Source organism: Cnephaeus nilssonii, assembly GCF_951640355.1.
Source record: "Cnephaeus nilssonii genome assembly, chromosome: 1".
NCBI classification, from domain to species: domain Eukaryota; kingdom Metazoa; phylum Chordata; class Mammalia; order Chiroptera; family Vespertilionidae; genus Cnephaeus; species Cnephaeus nilssonii.
The window spans coordinates 51,012,788-51,033,779 of record NC_137072.1 but is presented as its reverse complement, the minus strand read 5'-3'; the positions used below and the strand labels follow the sequence as shown (position 1 = coordinate 51,033,779).

At 36.6% G+C, this 20,992-nt stretch overlaps 1 protein-coding gene across 1 annotated transcript in view; it reads left to right on the top strand.

The window, feature by feature from the left end:
* Positions 1-20,992, top strand: part of MTTP (microsomal triglyceride transfer protein) — a 61,282-nt gene that overhangs the window by 13,803 nt on the left and 26,487 nt on the right. The window contains exons 2-8 of the mRNA XM_079784627.1: positions 398-555; positions 7,043-7,230; positions 8,510-8,653; positions 14,800-14,907; positions 16,369-16,485; positions 16,779-16,918; positions 18,833-18,983. Coding sequence (XP_079640753.1) covers positions 495-555; positions 7,043-7,230; positions 8,510-8,653; positions 14,800-14,907; positions 16,369-16,485; positions 16,779-16,918; positions 18,833-18,983 — 909 coding nt within the window. The 5' untranslated portion in view covers positions 398-494. The remainder of the gene's footprint in view (positions 1-397; positions 556-7,042; positions 7,231-8,509; positions 8,654-14,799; positions 14,908-16,368; positions 16,486-16,778; positions 16,919-18,832; positions 18,984-20,992) is intronic.

The window sequence follows — 20,992 nt, the reverse complement described above, 5'->3', positions numbered from 1 at the left end:
AACAAATTCAAAGATGAGCATATAACATACACAAGATCCAATTAAGTTTAGCTGAGTGAGAATCCTCACTACCCTCCCAGATGAAATAGTAAAACATGAAGACAGGTGTTTAATATCATAGGCATGATGATTATTATTGAGTAGAAAAGTATCACCACCGGTTTTTCTCAAATGTCCCTAAGTATTTCTGAATTTACAAGAAAGTAGACTGGTTTAGTTTAGCTCTCAAAAGTGAAAATTATTTTCCCCATTGAGTAAAAAAAAATAAAGAGTGGAAGACTGAAAACTACAGCCCACCTGTGTTTAATCATTAACAGTGAGCCCTTTGGTGAACTTAGGTCCTGATTTTGGAGTTTGGAATCTGACCTTTCCCCAGAGATAAACATTATCATTGCAGGTTCTAAGGAGGGACATTTCCTTGCTGCCATCAGAAGAGACCACTTCTTAGTGACTCCTTGCTGGGTGCTGGATGCATCAGAGGGTGGACAGTCAATATGATTCTTCTAGCTGTGCTTTTTCTCTGCTTCATTTCCTCGTACTCAGCTTCTGTTAAAGGTAAGTTTGTGTTGTCTCTTGCTAAATTTTAATTTTAATCATTGAAGGGGCAGTGTGTGCTTGTGTGTGTGTGTGTGTGTGTGTGTGTGTGTGTGTGTGAATAGTGCAAGAGTTTCTAACTAAACCATCTTCAAAACCATGTAACTATGGGATGTTTGTGAAGGCATGACTGGGTTAGAAAGAAAACCGAATTCAAATTCCTCCATACAATAAAAAACAGAGGTTCCTTTTTAGATTCAGTGCCTCAGATTAGTGTGCTTCTTGTTTCAATTTCTCATTCATGGTGGATTTTTAAAAAGGAGAAAAAAGATGCCAGCTATTGTTACCTGCTGCTGTTGGTCCTCCCTGAATGCAGCTCCTTTATTTGAATTGTAAATGAGGACTTAAAAAACACACACTTCTTTAAATTTCCTTCTAGTTGCTTAGCAATGTGACATCAAGAAGAATTAGACCCAATGTAAAAGCATGTGATTTACCAAAGAATTACAAATGAAATGGTAAAGTACGTATTTAATTTCATTACTTGTTAGAAGTGATAGAATCATCATAGTTGGTGAATTACATAAAATAAAAGTACATGATATAGAGTAAGAAGATTTATTATCTTTTGAAAAATAGTGTTGGTAGTTACCATTTCTACTTTAAGATAAATTTGATTAAAAAAAAACACACCTATGAATTGAGACCTTTGAGAGAGAAAAAACATGAGTTGTCATTTCAAAGAGAAGTATGATTATATTAATATGGGCTCTTGTTTTAAATCTCTAGTTAATACACTCCTGGGGTTTCTAAATGTTGCGCCTGTAAAATTATCACTTTTTTATAGTCTCTTAAGAGGGCGTACTATCAAAGGTAATTCATCGAACACATCATTTAGCATAATAAGGTCCAATCTGAATAACTATATACTCTAAGTAATTAATATAAAACAGTTGATTTGTAAACTTCTAAAACCTATTTGGAATAATTGGTTTTTGATGACAAAGTGAAGGTTTTCCTCAAGATTTTTTGCATGGAAAATTTTCACATGAGGGAAAGACAGTCTTTATTATGGCAACAATAAATGGATGGCTAAATTTAAATTATTTCACATAAGCAAATGACACTTTTTTTTCTTGAATTAAAGACAGTATTTCTCACCAGTTTCTGAAATGTTTGGTATTTAAAGATACAGTGGATGAAAAAAATTTTCTGAGAAAAATATAAAGGTTTGTAAATTATATCTGAGAATTATTATATAGAGATCTTTGACATATTTAATTATGTCAAATAAACTCTTGTGTATTTGAAATCTGAGTGATTTTTACAACATAATATCAAACCTAATATACCATGATTATTTTGAAAAAAATAATTGAGATATAGTAGTTCTTGTGGGTTTCTCTTTTTCCCCCACCCTATAAATAAGCAGTTTGGATAACTTAATATTTTCAGATACATGCGCTAATAAAGACTTAACAATACACACAGGCAACAATAGCACACAGGTTTAGAAGATGACAGTTGGCTACAGTTTGTTGTGTACAAGTTCAGTGGTAAATCCAGATTTTTAGAACCTGAAGATTATGCAACTTAGGGGACATTTTTGAGAAAAGATTGCAAAAAAAAAATCTTACTTTTGCAAATGTTACTGAAAAAAAGATGTGTATACATTGAGAGCGTCACCTTCTAAGATCTTGAAATGAACCTGGGCAAGTGAGGGCCCCAAAGCTTAAGTGCCATTAGCTTCATGGTACAAACTGCTTATGCCAAATATCATAAATAAAAAGTACAGGACTTGACAGCTGTCCCTCTACGTAGATGTGATAACCTTTTGTATTATATACTGTGACTAAGTAATAAATTCCTTGTTCTCTATAATGATTCACATTTAACAAGCCAACTATTTAAGAAGAATTTACCTCAAGGTCATTATAAATTTTTGGGATCTCATGCAGCACCTCAAAACTCATCTCAAATTTAATTGTCAATGCAACTGTTTAGCAAATCCTCAGATTTGGGTGGGTTTTGAATGCATGTTGACCTATGAAGTGAATGGAGGAAGGTATTCAGATTAATATGGAAGAAGGTCTATTTAGAAGATATATGCTGAGTATGAACATCCTGAAAACTCAAGTTTTCCCTAGTTTTTCTGAATCATATTTTATAATAGTGGATCTATTCTCAGTGCCTTCTTTGGGTTTTCTTTATAGTACGTTTACTTTCCTTAACCCCCACAAAAATTTTCTATTTAATCTTGCCACTTCTAAACCTGAACTGTTTCTTTATTTCCAGTCTTTCTCTCAGTTCCTGGTCTTCCCTATACTTTTCAATTCATTCACATTAATCATCTTCCATTCCATTCCCCCCCCCCCCCCCCCCCCCCCCCCGTTATCCTTCATCCTACCCTTACTTCCAGCCTTATAGTTTTCTGTTGGAATCCTAAATCCCTACTTTGTATCCTTGCTTAAATCAATTAACTGTCTATTGGGTTCATCCAGGTTTGATAAATGAGTATTTTAACATATTTCCTAAAGGTTTGAAACTAAGTTTGTTGTTTTTAAGTTCCTTAAAAATTCTAGATACATTTAAAGGGGAACCTTGGAGAGGTATTGACTCTTTCTCTTCTGGTTTTATCTAACACTAGAGGCCTGGTGCACAAAATTCATGCACTGGGGGGAGGGGGTGTCCCTCAGTCCAGCCTGCACCCTCTCCAATCTGGGACATCCCTCTCATAATCCGGGACTGCTCCCAACTGCTCGCCTGCCTGATTGCCCCTAACTGCTTCTGCCTGCCAGCCTGATCACCCTCTAACCACTCCCCTGCCAGCCTGATCAATGCCTAACTGCTCCCCTGACAGCCCAATTACCCCCAACTGCCCTCCCCTGCAAGCTTGATCCCCCCCAACTGCCCTCCCCTGCTGGCCTGGTCACCCCCAACTGCCCTCCCCTGCTGGCCTGGTTGCCCCTAATAGCCCTCCCCTGCTGGCCATCTTGTGGCGGCCATCTTATGACCACATGGGGGCGGCCATCTTGTGTGAGGGTGTGATGGTCAATTTGCATATTACCTCTTTATTATATAGGATTAGCTTCAAAAATGCCATTCTGCATGCTCAAAAGAGCAATACCTTAAGAAAGAAATAATGTCAACAATATTAATAGAACATGTCCCCATTGCCTAGTGTTGCCAATCTCTAAACAATAAACAGAGAAATATTTATCAAAGAGGAAAGGATAACAGAAAACTACAACACAATCCATTTATTTCAAACATTTTAGGTTTATCTACTGTTGAAAGAGGTAGGAAAAAGTTCTAGGAGAAGCAAGGCTTATTCTTGTCCATGTTTTATCACTTCTAAGTCATAATCAAAAAGTGATCTATTATATGTTGCCCCTTTTCACATTCTATTGTCCAGTTAAGTCAAAGTAAGAAAAATCACACAATAGTCAACACAATGATTTGGAAAGCTTCAGAATTTAAGGAAGGCTACCTTTCTACAAACTTTTCATAGTAACTTTAATCACAATCACCTTCATGTAGTTCATAAAACTTGGGTCTCAATAAATTTAAGTGTCAAATTCTGCATTATATCTGCTATGTTGAATTGAATGCAGACTCAGCTTTTTTTAGCTGTCATATAATGCCTATCTTTCAGAATGACTGTGAGGATTAGTTAAGAAAACATGTATTTCCTTTATGCCTTGTGTGGAATTCTATAGGAGTCATTATAATAAGGCCTATCTGTCCAAAATATCTTTCTTGACCAGAAAGCTAATATTTGAACCTGCAGGAGTGTCCCTACTTAAACTGTAGAAGAGGTGGAGGTAAGGAAGGCTAGAGGGAGTCATAGATTTCTTCTCCTTCAAAGTTTTTCCTGACCTTTTTTGCCTTCCGTATCTCATACCTGAGGTTCTGACTTGTTGCTTGGATACAGTCTGCTTTTGTGTTTATACACTTGGATACACACTTTCACACTTCCTTTTCCTGATCCCTAGTTCTTGATTCCTTATCCCATTTCTTTGAAGGTTTGTCAGACCACATAACTTTGCTACACATCACTCTACTCAGAGTCAAATTCTAAGTCTAGGCAAAGGTCCTCCCCCCAGATCTCCCTGCCACCCATAGGTACCTATGTGACCTCACTTCCTTCTGCTGTCTTTCACTTACTCAATTCTAGCCTCTTTGGCCTCCCAGCTGTTCCTCCATTACACCTGCATGAACTTTCCTCAGGGCCTTTGAACTTGCTGTTCCTTCTGTGGGGAGGATGGGTGGTAGGAGTGTGGAGATGCCCCTCCCACAGATATCCACATGGGTAGCCTGAAGCCTTTGCCCAGAATATTACCTTCTCACAAAGGTCTTTCTCCCAGCATCTCCATTCCCTTTTCTGTTTCATGTTTCTTTATAAACTTTTATAACTTATAAGTATATAAGCTATCGCCTATCTCCTCCTTATAAACTCCACAAAGGTAGACATTTTATCTGCTTGTTAACTGGTGTAGCTCCAGAGCCTAGAAAAGTGCCCACCACCCCATGGATGCTCAGTACATCCTTGTTGAATGAATGAATGAATGAATGAATGAATTCCTAGCTCACTCCCTAGAAATAGAAGAGTTCAACCTAAATGTGAAGGTGTATACGGTATAGGGAAGAGCTTGATCTCTAAAGCCAGACAGCCTGAGTTCACATCCTGACTCCACCACTAACGATCTGAGTGATCTTGGATAAAATGTATAATCTCTGTGCCTCTCAGTTTCCTTATGTATGAAATGTGATTAATAATGATACCTATTAAGTTCTTGTGAGGATTAAATATAGGTGTCTCCCCAAAATATATACACACACTTTGAATAATTATAAAGGCAGTTTTTATTAAAGTACATTTCATTTTCAAAATTGAGCTATCAGCTGCTAAAGTGTGCATACATTTTTGGGGGACACCCTGTATATTAATGCACATAGAACTCTTAGTTTATTAGAGACAATGTATTTTGACCATTTTTTCCTCTGGGCAGTAGGTGCTGTATTATATGATGGAGACAGTTGATGGTAAAGACTTTTCAGAGGTTTTCTTAAATTTTCGACTTTGCAAAGTAATTTTTACTTTTTCTCTCATCTGTGTCATTTCTGGCCTACTCATCTCAATCTCCTTTCCTGACCTCCCTCATGTGCATATATCCTGAGGGCGGGGGAAGTTATGGTTGCCTATTATAGTTAACTAGGTGATGCAAGCTCATTAGCCCTGAGGAAAAATGTATACAGAAATCTTTTTTACTACCTGCTGAGAGCTATAGATAGGAAATATGCAAAGAAAAAAATTTGTAAGACTGTAAGCTTCAAGTCATCTCTAAGAAAAACTTGATCCTACTTCCATACATTTTTTGAATTAAATTAAACTGAATTGAAGAGTGTGTGATCTCCATGTATCAACTTTTTTGTCTCACAATACTGACTTGTATACTATTTGACATTAAATTGCCTCTGTCAAATTAAAGCTTGTGTTAAGGTTTTATGTAGTGAAACGTCATTTTATTCAAAAACAGCTAATTTAAACTTACATATGTGTAACCTAGAAATGTACCTTTGTACTAAAAGTTTACTAATGAAATTGACAGAGTAAATTGCATTGGAGGGATATTCTTTAAATATTCAAAATATCCAATTAAAGGAATTGCCTTCTGACCCCTAAAATAACTTTGGCAATGAGCCATTGCATTTATTTACAAATGGTTTGTATTAATTTTATAAAGCAATCCCAGGGCTGAACATCTACTTAAAATCATATCCCATATAATAAAAGGCTAATATGCAAATTGTCCCCACGGGCGGGAGTTCGACCCACCGGGAGTTAGACATGTGCTGACCACCAAGGGGCTGTGTGGAACATGACGGGCATTGGTGATGCGGCGCTGGCAGTGGGTGGCAGTGGAGGTGCTGCCGGCCCTGATGAGCCCTGAGGATTGTGGGACCATGGTGGGATGGTGGAGTAGAAGAGCAGGTGGTGCCAGGCCCTGCCAGTGGCCCCACAGATGGGCTCTGATTGCCAGCCAGGCCTAGGGACCCTATCTGTGCACGAATTTTGTGCACCGGGCCTCTGCTTTATTATACCTTGATGAAGCTGAGGTGGGTGGCAGAGGAAAAACCATATTCATATAACTTAAAGCAATACAGTGACATTTCTTGAACAATATTCTATAGTTCAATTAGGGAAACATTTAGATAATCTGAATTTTGATTAGGGATACAAATGAAGGTTTATGAAATGGAAGCTTATTGTTTCTTGTTTTTGTTGTTGCTGTTCAAGCCAATGATTTTAGCAGATGAGAAGTTGAACTGCCTTTCATTTAACCAATATTCACTGAGCTCCCACTGGGCATGTATGAAATGTGATTAATAATGATACCTATTAAGTATGACATAGATGAGAATGCTTCAATTTCAAGACAGCACATTCCTGGGCTGATGGATGCCTTATTACTAAGACTTGACTTGTTTCACTATCTTTATGCAGGTCACACCACTGGTCTCTCTTTAAATAATGACCGGCTGTACAAACTCACATACTCGACTGAAGTTTTTGTTAATCAGGGCAAAGGAAAGCTCCAAGACAGTGTAGGTTACCGAATTTCATCCAATGTGGACGTCGTCTTACTGTGGAGGAATCCTGATGGTGATGATGACCAACTGATACAAATCACGGTGGGCATTTTCTACCAGAAAGATGCAAACGTTATATGTCAGCAAAGTCTTTGAGACGTGTACCATTCAATAGCACTTGTTTTATGTTCTTGGTTGTACAACCATTTAGTTTGTTTTCTGTCACTAAAACACATATATCTAAAGTGTTTACTAATCAAAAGTGATCTGAATCTTTCCAAATTGTTGAAGTAGGCAAAAGAAGGCTGGTGAGTAACTAGAGTATGATGTCCAGTTCTATGCATCATATTAATAGACACATTAAACTAGAATCCATTTGAAATGTTCTGGGAGTCAGGAATCTAGAGTTAATGTCACATGAAAAACAATTGAGACTACTGTAACTGAAAGAGGAGATAAGTTGGACCTACCAGTTTTCCTGAGTTCCTTGACATAACAGGTGGAATTACCAATGAGAGAGTAAGCCTATTCTGTATTCTTTCTAAGGAAAAACTGGGTACTCCTCTGCTTGGCAGTGTTTGGTCAGTTATAATGTTTTAGATATATGGGTTGAGAAAGGAGGTCAAGTTAGATAGCCTCTGGGATTTCTCCCAGTTTTAATATATGGTGATTTCCATATTTGCTTTTTAAGCACCTAAAGGCAAATTATTTCTTTAGTAAAGTCTGTTAATCTTTTACATGTTGATGTGAAAAAGGTACACAAACCAAAATTTTCTTTATTGTAACCAATAAGTAGTTGCTGTTATACTTTATAATGAGGTGTCATTGCAATATATTTATCAAGCTATCTTGGCTTCTTTGGATGTCTCCAGTAGCTATTGTGTCTTCCATATTGGATCAAAATTTCATCATCCATCTCTGTGAGCCATTTCTCAATGCAAGTATTCTGCAGCAAATATTATGTATCTCTTATTCAGTAATTACACTTTTCATCTTTAATTTTGTATATGAAGATGAAGTACAATGGGGCAGGACTCCTCCCAAACAAATGGTACAGAATGTAAAGAGATCAGATCGCAACAGTCAAAACAAATGAATGATAGTGACATAAAAGAGCCATCTTCTAGTCATAATTATTATAAACCTGAAGTCACAGATTTCTTTAAGTATTGGTATTTTTACCTAATTTAAAAACTTGATTGTTGAATATCTTCTCCATTCTTTTAAAGTTAATGGCTAGGTCCTCTGAGTCATAAATTGAAAAAACAACAGAAGAAATTATGACCAACCCTGCTTATTGCTTTATCATTTTCTTTTCTCAGAGAATCTGATGAAAACAGAAAAAGAAAGTTTTCTAATAGGTTTCTTTCCATGATTCCAGATCAAAGATGTAAATGTTGAAAATGTGAATCAGAAGAGGGGAGAGAAGAGCATTTTCAAAGGAAAAAATCCAGCCAAAATCGTAAGAAAAGAAAACTTGGAAGCTTTACAAAGACCTGTGCTCCTTCATCTTGTCCATGGAAAGGTAAAAGTGATTTGGGAGGCAGGGGGAAGGGGGGCCGCACATCTTTTCTCTCCAACTTCACATTTTTCTTCCCTTTAGTGGGTATTATTCTTAGGTGATCATGGCATCACTACTTTTATGGTAAATGAATTTTTTTCAAGACCTAATAAACAGGTTGCAAATTAAATGTTTCAGAAGTAAATCAAGGCATTCAATTCATTTATATTTTCTAGCCATTTAAAAATTTTATAAAAATCTTTATAGTAAAATCAAGTACTTGTTTATAACAGAGATTGTTGATAAGAGATTGTTGAAAGGTGCATTTTTTATTAAATTAAGAAGGATTAAAAAGATACTGTAATGTAAAAATTTATCACAGGTGATTGAATAAATTCAGGAAAGTAGACAAATTATGAATGAAATGATCTAACAGGTATGTGATATTAACTTGTTATGAGAATATCAATATCTGATTAAAGTACAAAATTGAAACTTTTGAAAGGATATGGCATTTCTAAGTTAGTATTGATTTTTTTAAGAAACATAGAAATTCTTTCAAAACTATGACTTTGAAAAACATTTTATGCATAATGAATGAACACTATATCTATTTGAAAATTTGCTCAGAAAATTCTGTAAGTGTATGTTACTTGTGATTTGGTCTAAATATGTTTGGGATTGAGAAGGAATTGTGATCAGTGAATTATTAGGCATTACATATGTGGTTTTATGAAAAGTACAGATATTACATTTACATGTATAAAAACACATTAATAAAGAGGAAAGCTCAATTTTAGTAACTAAAGTAGAAAAATAGAAAAGGCCCTTAAAGTTAAAACTCTACACATCTCTAAAATTTCTCTAGATTCAAAAGTCCTAGATTCAAACTAAAGATGAAAACAAATATTTAAAAATATAAAATTTAGACATGCAATACATTTCTAATCATGGTGCATGTTTTTATATAATGTACTAAAAAGGAACTCACAAAAGAAGAATTATTATGTGGTTGCCTCTCCTACAATCAAATATGAATCAACATCTCAGCAAAAAGAGGGGGGACATCTGTAATACTTTCAACAAGAAAGATAAAAGAGACAAAAAAGAATGCTTCTCTTCTTCTCCACTTGTTAAAATACCATGTTCCAGGTTTGCTCAGGGGCCTTTCTTTTATAAAAGCTCATGTGCTTCCAGCCGCTGGAAATAAATAGTCCTCTTTAGAACAACCCCTTTAGCCCTTTGTAGCTCACTCATGGCCTTTATCACTTTCTTTTGGTCATTTCTGTTCACTGCTAAATCACGGGTCTCAGTAGAGAAAATTCCTGTTCTTTATATTCCAGCCCTCCCCTGACCTTCATGCCTTTCTACTCCCACTTCCCCCCAGCACCCAGAACCATGCCTTGCACTGACTGACGTGGTGCATCAGTCAGGAAGCCTTTCCCAACATTCTCTCAAACCCTCTCCTTCCCTGGGTTCATTGCCCTGAAAGCATTTATCACAGGATATTGTAATCCTCTCTTTGCCACCCACATTAGCAGTAGGCTTCTTGTGGGCAGCAATTATGTTTATGTCTATATAGCCAGTGCTTTGTTCATAGTGGGCATGCAATAGATGCTTGTAAACTAAAGGAATGAGCTAATAAGGATATATGGGGCTAAAATGAGTCCGATTTTGAGAAAGGCTTTGCTTATTGTTTGCTTAATAATAGCTAAAAGTTCTTCACACTCAAAGCCTGCACTGACTGAAGGCATTATATGAATTATCTCCTTTATCTTCAGGACAGCCCTAGGAAGCAGGTACTGCTTTATTGTTCTCTTGTAATAGATGAGGAAACCAAAGTCAAGAGAAGAAATTTGCCTAGGGTCACAGCACTGACAAGTGGCGGAACTGGAACTTAAAACACAGGGTCTATTTTAGAATCTATGCTGGAAACCACTATGTTATACTATCTTCCAGCTGGAAAGCATTTGAGGAAAATATCACCTCTTTCGTTGACTTGATCATCCCTATTTTATTCTTCATTATATCTATTAACTCACTTGATTTTCACACTCCACAACTTTGTTAAAAAGATGAAATACTGTCATTTTCTTCTCTGGGCTTCCAATGTGGCAAAACACTTGATCCCATAAAATATTAATTGCATTTATAGTCTTAATGACCACCAATCATTTTATAGCCCCTTGGATAGCAGTTGAGTACAAAGTCTTTTGTTACACACACGAAAGAACTCAGTGCCCTGACTGTTCAAAGGCTGGGATGAAGCTGCCACATCATTATTTCAGTGACTCCACTGTGCCAATTCTATAGGAGCCATGACTTGTGATGATTTACAGGTTAAAGTACATTGTGGTATCTTTCAATTATATGATAAAGAATTTACCGGAAAAAGACCCATGACCCTGGAGACTAAGAAGCCATGTGGAATTTTCAGCCACATCACTGTCAGAAAGATCATTATTTAAACCCTTGCTTCTTCAGCTTACTATGAGAGAAGATGGGAAAGGGAAGGTTGAACTGTTGATTGACAGTTTTTTTAAAGAGTATTTTCTACCCCAGGCTCAAATTAAATTTCACGCCTTGAAATTTCTGTGATTTCAAGGATACTCATTAGCATATATTTCTTGTCTTTCCTGAGCCCACTGTTTTAAGCTCCCATATTTACATGATAAAAGCTGATTTTTTAAAAGCCGATTAAAACACTTAGATACATATTTATTGAACATCTTTTTTTTTTCATGCCCAATTATCTCCCCAAGTGTCGGGGCATGACTAGTTTTGTCTATAAATCATAAATGAAGTTGGAAACATGAAAGTTTTCTGGTTAAGTTGATTAACACTGACAAGCAAAAGATGCCTCAAGTTGCAGCATGGATTCTTCTTGACCTAAAGTTCGAATCCAGTGAGCTGGATAATTACTGAATTTCCATTTCTGGCTTTTGCTGTCAGTATTGATTAACTACGTGGCTGCTGAGTCAGCCCTTTATTTTGTGTTGTTTCTAGGAATTGGTTTGCTCTCTGAATCTGCAGTGTGGTTTCTGTACACACACTGAGCCTCCCAACTAAATGTGACACCTTGCAACTCTCATTCTTCATAGACTTCTTCACTTGTCCATTTTCCAATGTGCTGGCTCCTATGTGTCATATGTATCAAAAATCTGTTTAGAGCTATAACTCCAGCTAAGTAGAAAAAAATGACTAATCTCTCTTTGCTGGGATCCTTTTTGTAAATTTTTGCTGCTGATGTAATTTTGCTTTCTCTTGTTTTTAAAGAATGTATAAATTAAGGGAATATACAGAAGCATTTTTGCCCCTAAGGAAAAAACATGAATAATCCCTACTGATTTCAAGGGGAAATTAACCCTCAAAATTTGGCAGCAAGAGGCACCTCATCTCCTTCCCCGCAACCCATCCCCCTCTCTCTCTGTTTGGTTTCCTCAGGTTCAAGGCTTAGTTTGTCACTAGGTTGTGCCACTGTGGCTCTCTGGAAGCTCTGGGGACTCTGAATTTAGATAAGAGTCCTGTGCTCTCAGATATTCAGAGCTCATTTCAAAACCGAGTGAAGAAATCAGTTTTATGGCCTGAGTGTAATAAAACTTAATTCCTGCTGTGAAATAATAAATGTAAGATTATTGCAGTGATAGCCACATGAATTGAACTGCAAAGTTCTGACTTAATTACTATTTTTTTAAATTATCAAAAGCTTGTTAATTCTAACAGTTTTGACATTTAGCTAATATAAATTCTAGTGCTGTCTGTTTGGACCTCAATGGTCTGCACTAAGGGAACAGAATTTAGGCCCCCAAAGTAGCAGTCATACAAAGAAAAAAAGACTTGCCCACTTTTGTAGTTCTAGGAAAGTAATAAAAATAGAAGGAATGAAAAAAAAAACGTCTCTTTATGTCTCACAGTTTACATTGTTTAACCTTCCAGGAAAAATAAAAAAAAAGTCTCAAACAGCATTCTACTAGTGATTAGCAGTCAAGAGCAAATCTTGATCCATAGAAGTGGGTCAATAATAGAAGAGCACTTCACTTTATGCAGAGTCCAGAGATTAAATCTGAGAACTGGGTTTCCTGAAATTTTAGGTCAAACTTTATAAATAGTTCAGGCACATCATTTTTTTTTTTTTTTAGCCTGGAAGGACAGTGAGGATACAGATGATAAGTAAAAGTATTTTTCCCACTTCTCTTGCTTTCTAAAGTATTTAAGACTCAGGCCTAAAAAGTCACAGGCCATAAGCATGTGCCACCCAGTGGGCCTTCTGACTGTATCCAGGCTCAAGTGATCCAGTTATGAACCTATAATAGTCATGATATCTGGAGATATCATACTCTGAAATATTTGAAAAAGAAGTTACAGTGTAATTCCTAAAAAGAAATAAAGACCCAGTTCACAAAATAGAACATCAGAAACTCAGCCTGGGATCTGAGAAATTGTCAGTGATTTGTCTGAGAATATGACATCATAGATTTTCAGATGCTGAGGTCAGTATTCCAATTCCTTTTCTACCTGGACAAACACAATTCCAACACTTAAGGTTTGTCCAATGTAATGACTAAAACTGATTACGAGTTGGACAAAGTACCTAGTAAATCTGTCACTAGGCAGAATACATGTAGAAAATAAAAATAGAGATTTGAGGCAATTGTGCATAATTCAGGCAAAATATTCTCTTCTAAGTTATGGAGAATTTTCACATTGGCTGAATTGTTCAGATTGGTATTAATTGAATTCATTGAACAATTAAGGAGCTGTTTTACTTGAGAAGTCATGGTTGGCTTTAAAGAAAAATAGGAAGGTATTCAGGATATTTCTAGTAGAAGTTCTCAGCTGTAATTGCCATAGACCTTGGGGATTTTTACAGGGAAGCTATATCCATCCTCCAGTTTTAAATCGTGTGAAGTGTTTGGAGTTAATACAGGGTGAAAAATGACAGCCTGGTTTCCAGACAATGTCCTTGTATTTTTATCCTTATTTCTTAAACATGACCTAAATAATCAAAATGGTATGAGACATTGTTATCACCCCTGTGCCTATAATAATATCAAGGATGAAGCAAAGCTAAGTAAGCCATTTACTACTGCAGCCTAATCACAGTCACTCTCCTCATTCTACCCTCTGTTTCCTGCCTTCTAGAGGGAAACTCAAAGCAGTGCCTGGAGCAGGCCATGCAGGAACCCAGTCAGCCTGAGATCTTCCCACCTTCTGTGTCTGCTTAGGCTGAAAGCCAATAGAAGTGCTGTGGAGGGCCAGGCAGAGATAACCACCCCTGTGGAACTGTGTCCATGGGCATTATGGCCCCGTCTGGGCCCTTATCAAAGCCCCTGGTGGCTGTGCTTTCTCTGCATTCTCCAGAGTGGTGATTGCCATTCTCTTCTAAAAACCTATTTCTTTGTTGTTTTAAACCTTGGTCAGTTTTTGTTTCAAGCAGAGTTACAAGTAGAGAATATGTCAACTTGTTCAAAAGAAATTGTTTCTAATTTCTCTTCCTTGGGCAATTCTTGTTTTCACAGAAATCCCAGCCTATGTCTGCACCCTCTTTTCCCTATGCTATGTCCATCTTGTTCAGAGCCTTCACTAGCAGTCTCCTGCAATTTCATATTCTGATTGTCTAGCTTCTTAGAAATTTATTTATTTATTTATTTATTTTTTAATTTCTTTATTGATTAAGGTATCACATATTTGTCCTCATCCCCCCATTCCCATCCCACACCCCTCCCCACACATGCCCCCACCCCCCTGTTGTCCTTAACCGCTGGTTAGGCTCATATGCTTGCACACAAGTCCTTTGGTTGATCTCTCCCCTTTACCCCCACCCTTCCCTACCCTCCCTCTGAGGCCCGACAGTCTGATCCATGCCTCCTTGTTTCTGGGTCTGTTCTTGTTCATCAGTCTATGTTGTTCATTATTTCCCCTAGATGAGTGAGATCATGTGCTATTAGAAATACACTTATAAGAACCGAAATTGAGACAAGCAATAATGGTTATGGTGACAGGCAAAATTTAAATAGCTTCTTTTCACAACAAAAGAAACCCCAGTAACAGATCTCTTTCTCCTGGAATTGAGAGTGATAAGAATCTGAACCTTTCCTGCCACTTATTTAACCAAATATGAAAAACAATGAATTTTTGCTTTATTTTTGTTTGTCTTTTTCTTTCCTTAGGTCAAAAATTTCTACTCATATGAAAATGAGCCTGTGGCCATCGAAAATCTCAAGAGAGGCCTGGCTAGCTTATTTCAGATGCAGTTAAGCTCTGGAACCACCAATGAGGTACTTACAAATATTATTAAAAATTCAGAATCTTATTTGTCAATAGAGTTCCCTAGATTATTTGTATCACTTTCTATTTATAGAAAGTTAGTAAAAGAAAAAAAAAGTTGTTCTAACCAGTTTGGCTCAGTGGCTAGAGCGTTGGTCTGTGGACTGAAGGGTCCCAGGTTCGATTTTGGTCAAGGGCGTGTACCTTGGCTGTGGGCACATCCCCAGTAGGGGGTGTGCAGGAGGCAGCTGATCAATGTTTCTTTCTCATCAATGTTTCTAACTCTTTATCCCTTCCCCTTCCTCTCTATAAAAAATCAATAATATATATATATTTTAAAAAGTTACTTTAAAAAGTTACAGTAAAGGTAAGCTGGATGGTCATGTCTCATTTACACATGAAACAAATTGCCATTTACACCAATGTGTACTCAAAAACAGGGGAAAGGGAACTCCACTCAGTGACACTAAGGAGACTTATAGAGTGACTGAAAGACAGAGATGCAGAAAAACTTGGGGACCCATCCATTGGCATCACTTTGTATCCCTTTTCCAAGGGAAGCTTATTAAAAATATAGATTCCCAGGATTCAATATAGATTCTGATTCACTAGATTAGGGAGGACCTAAGCACCTATATTTTAGCAGTTTTCTCAGATAAGTTGAATGCATTGTCAGTTTGAGAACCCATTGGTCTATACTGACCCCCTTCATTTTACAGATGAAGGAACTGAGGTTAAACTAGAGAAGTCACATGGCTCCCCCAACACCACACTTGGAGTAAAGGTGGAGCTGAGTCCAAGTTTCCTAGCCTGAATTCAGACAGCCCTGGAGTGAGTGAGAAAATCTGATGGCAGGGCTGGGCCAAGGGAATGTTAGCTTGCTAGAATGGAGGTTGGGTGTGGTGCTGGCAGAGGTCTGCTGAAAGGCCAAAAGAAGCTAAACAGAATTTGTATGGGAGACATTTGCCTACACTCAATTTGTTGATGTGACTTATAATGAGTTGAATTAATCCAAACAGGTTTTTAAAGATTTCTAATCATACCTAGCTGGTCAAAGGGCACACACACACACACACACACACACACACACACACACACTCACAAACAACACACAGCTTAGATATAACATTAAAAGCAACTTCCCTTACCACATAATTACCCATTTACCGGAGGTTTTGGATTTGACCATGCCATTTGTCCAATTCTTAGTAGACATTAGGGAGAAGTCAGAAATTCTTTATTATTCCTTGGGCATTAAGAAGGCACTAGTAGGATTCAACCAAAGAGGATGAAAAAGAATCCACTTGCTGCAGGAAACATTGAGTTCTTCCTGTCTTCCTAACTTGTCAGCCTGGACAAAAAGGCAACCGTCCCATAACATAGTAGGGACCCCAATTTTCAAGCCAATTCCCTCTGGCATTCAAATGATCCATGTGAAAATCCTAAACACTATATTTATACTTTATTTTTAGGTAGATATTTCTGGGGATTGTAAAGTGACCTACCAGGGTCATCAAGACAAAGTGATCAAAATTAAGGCCTTGGATTCATGCAAAATAGAAAGGCCTGGATTTACAGCTATAAATCAGGTATGATTGATACACTTTTTTGAAGCATCTAAATAATTACATTTTGTAGAATTGAATTTAAAATAATAGAAGATAAGGTAATGATGTAATTTGGGAACATTTCTAATTTTTAGTAGGGTATAATTTCACATATTATAAAATGAACAGGTTTATTTTCATATGTTATAGGTTTGACTGGTAGGGGAGGGGTGAAGGGGAAGCTCCTTTGATGATTAAAAGATAGTTGGTATTTAACTTAATTCAAAGATTAAAAGCTGATTAAATGTCACAACTACAAATATTTACCTTTTTAGGTCTTGGGTGTCACTTCGAAAGCCACATCTGTCACTACCTACAAGATAGAAGACAGCTTTGTTATAGCTGTGCTTGCAGAAGAGACACATGCTTTTGGGCTGAATTTTCTACGAACCATTACTGGCAAAATAGTATCAAAGTAAGACAATGCTGAAATTTTAAATTTTCTTTATTCTTCTTTCATAGATTATTATATTTGGTTTCTAAGTATATACAGTGCTTCCTCATTTTGACTGTGAGCTCCTTGAAAACAGTAATTTATATCTTTCACATATTTTATTTTTCACATTATCTACAATAAGTATCACATGTAATAAATACTATTTTAAAATACAGTTTCATTAAAAATTAATTGTTTATTAAATAGAATTTAAATTTTAAAAAGGCAATCTGGTTTATTCTAGTTTATTTTCTAATTTCTCTGTCAAATGTTTTCAATGTTAGTATTAAAAAGGTGGTAGCATTTGCATGTTCTCTCCTTGAGAATTTTTGTTGTTGTTACTGTTGTTAAGAAACACATAAAAAGTTTCATAGTAAAGTGATGTGACAGAATTTTTATATGATTTATAGTACTTACATATTCAAGCTTATTATTCCAATTTGAGAAAAGTTCTTTGGTCAAAATAGGTCTCACAGGCTTAAGAATTATAATTTCAAATCTAATAGTATGTGTTATTTTCAGATTTTAATTTAGAAGAACATTATTTTAGCATTCAATGTATTATATTTTATGACAATTTTTCACAACTATCTCCTCTAAAGTAGCTGTCTTGTCAGAGATGAATGGATGCAAAATCTTGGGAGAGGTGCCTAAAATTCTTGAAATGTTATTGAAGTCTCATCTGGAATAGAATTTTATATTCTACTATTATTTTCATAGAAATTAATATTTTAATTACTAATCAGGTCTTTCAGGTTTTCATTGCTCTATAACAAACCACTCCAAATTTAGTGGTGTAAGAAGCAGCATTCATGTTATTATTCTCTCTAAGTCTGGGGCTTGCCGTACCCACTAGGAATGCCTTGCTTGTGTCTGTTACGCAGTTGCAGGTAGTCACTGACCAGACGTTTTCAGAGGTTGATCCTCAGCTCCCTGGTATCTGGGCTGGGAAGACACAAAGTACTGAGGCTCCTCATGCATCTCTTTATCTCCATGTGGCTTCTCAACATGGCAGCTTCAGGGAGCCAGACTTCTCACATGACAATTAAGTCTACAAAGGTACACGTGCTGCTAGCGTGCCAGACGAAAGCTGAATTCCCTTTTATGACTTAGCTTTAGTAGTCATGTAGTGTCACTTCTACTATCTATTATTGGGACAGTCAGAGATCCTTCCCAGACTCAAGGAGAGGGATGTATACTCTACCTCTTGCTAGGAGAGAGGTTCTAAAAGATCATATTAGACAAGAATATTATCAAGGCCATTTTTGGAAAATAAAGATTTCCAAATTGTCTTAGTTATTTTTTTTTAATTTTATTGATTTATCACAGTGAGGAAGAGAGAGGGACAGAGAGTTAGAAACATCGATGAGAGAGAAACATCGACCAGCTGCCTCCTGCACCCCCCCCCCACGGGGGTTGTGCCAGCAACCAAGGTACATGCCCTTGACCAGAATCGAACCTGGGACCTTTCAGTCTGCAGGCCGACGCTCTATCCACTGAGCCAAACCAGTTTCGGCCAAATTGTCTTAGTTATTAAGTGACATGTGGTTGTATTAAGGATACCATTTTCAGAAAGCTGGGCTAAATTCAAAAGAGGTGACACTGCATATCTTATTAAGTATCCATGCAAATTTTCTTCTCTGTATTCTCTTGTCATTATATTTTGAAAATCCACCCTTAAATTTTCAATCTTTGAATAAAATTATTGCTCTAGGAAGATTCCATAATTATCTTGAGGTTTGTGTTACCGTTGGAGACATCGCAGTTTAAAAGACATGGCCTTAATGCAACGTGAATAAATTAGTATCTTGTGTGCCCCCAAAATGGAAATTAGTAGCTTGTTCACTCAAAAGAATTCTGCTGATGTGATATTTATCTTCCTTGGTTATTCAGGCAGAAATTAGAGCTGAAGACGACCGAAGCAGGCCCAAGACTAATGTCTGGAAAGCACGTAGCAGCCATAATTAAAGCAGTTGATTCAAACTACAAGGCCCTTCCCATTGAGGGGCAGGTGTTCCAGAGCGAGTGTAAAGGATGTCCTTCGGTAAGTGTGAACAGTTGTGCTGTGCAGCCAAAGATGGGAATAATAATGGCTTAAAATTCTATTTTTCTTTTCTCTCCAATTTTGTGAAGTAAGTTTATAAAGACCTGCCAGCCACTACAGAGTTATAATGACAGTAGCCTAATAGTATGTATCTAAGTTGATGCATAACAATAATAATTAACAAATAATTATCCACCCATCTTAAATAAAAGAAATGTTATGACTTAATGACAGTTTCTTAAAAGTAACACCTAGAATTCAGGGGAAATAATGGCCTACTGAAGTTAGGGGGAAGTATCTGGTATCAAGAGCATGAACAGGCGTCTGAATCCTGAAAGTCCTTCCACTTAGTAACAACAGTATGCCCACAGGTGAAATGTATTACTGAGCTAGCTCGGTGTTCTGAGTACTGCTGTGAGGACAAAAAAAGGATACCTAGCTCTCTGCTTAAATGAAGGAATACTTCTTTACCACACTCCAACCTCCCCTACAATTACAGCCAGAAATGAGATAGCACATCCCCAAGGCAAAGGGTAGATCATCTTGTAACATTTTTAATCCAACAAAGAGAAATTTCATTTATTGCACGAATTTGTTGTGATGTATGGCCACAGAAATGCCTTTAGGGTCCTGCACTTCCTAACAGTTAATCTGTTGTCAGGAGAGCAAACCCTTGGCTTTATGCTCTGTTCATAGGTATGAGAAGATATGCTTCCCTGGGATATTATTAGTGTTCAGTAAAGTAGAATCATTAAGAACTAATACTATAATTTGCTTTAAGTACAAGGCACTACGGTAATTCCTTACTAGTTTCTCAAATATACCAAAGTTGAATTAAGAGAAATCAAAATAAAACAGAAAATCACCATCTCAAACTTTTTTCTTTTATTTGTTTTTCTTCCACATATCATGTAATGTTCCAGCGTAATTTTCTAATGTCATATGAGATGAAAATTACTTAGGAAAGTGACTAATGAAACCAATCAGCTTTTCTTATGGAACTATTAGTTTCTCCCCCATAGTTATCAAATATTATGAACCATCTATGATTTTTTATAACTATTTCTTCATTATTATAGGAAGGATTTATGTCTTTAAGGAATGTGCTTTTTCAACTTCAGTATAATGTCACCATTATAACCCTTTAAAGAAAAACAAATCTGACTTCATATTGATATACTCTCTGCTCTCAGGAATGACCCAGTAAATCATTAGCTAAGTATAGCTGGAATTTTTCTTTGCAATATCCTCTTAGGATTAGATAACCAAAGGGATTTTAAAAAGAGAAAATTATGTCTATTGCTCATTAGAAAGAATGAATAATTTAGGAACTGGTAGCATGCTGATTATCCCAGAGTTAGAGTTAAATGTCACTAATGGGATTTAACACACTCTTTACAACTAAGGGGAAAGTGGTAAACTATGAAAAATAAGTTCTTTAGCCTATTTCAAAGTCACATGATATCATTAAATAGAACTATATACTATTCTTAAAACCACAGTAGCACAATAATAGTGTATGTGAGAATTACCTTTATGTAAATATTGTTGTACTTACCATAGATATGAGTAATGAACACAGCCCAGACCTTAGCAATATTAAAACATAGCATTTCATGCAAACAATAAAATAAAGAGAGAATAGAGAGCTCAAATTATTATAAAACAATGGATTTTCAGTGAGGTCCCAGTATATAAGAAACCTTCACAGTTCTAAATGTTTTGCCCTCCAACATATTCTGTTGTTAATGAAAATTCTGCACAGTTGCACTATGGAAGTCAAAGCCTGGCCTCAGATATAATTCCCTGGTTATAACAATGGAATGACCTATATGCCTGGAAGCCCAAGGTCCTTTGAGCTAACTGCTAATAGACAAAAACAGTCCTCCTACAGAAGTATCATATACAAGGTTAGCAGGCCCCTCTACTTGCCTCTGAGGGTTACAGGAGTGGGCAGTGGGTAATCAGGTATATTGAGGCAAGATACCAATTGCTCTTCTGCTTGTCAG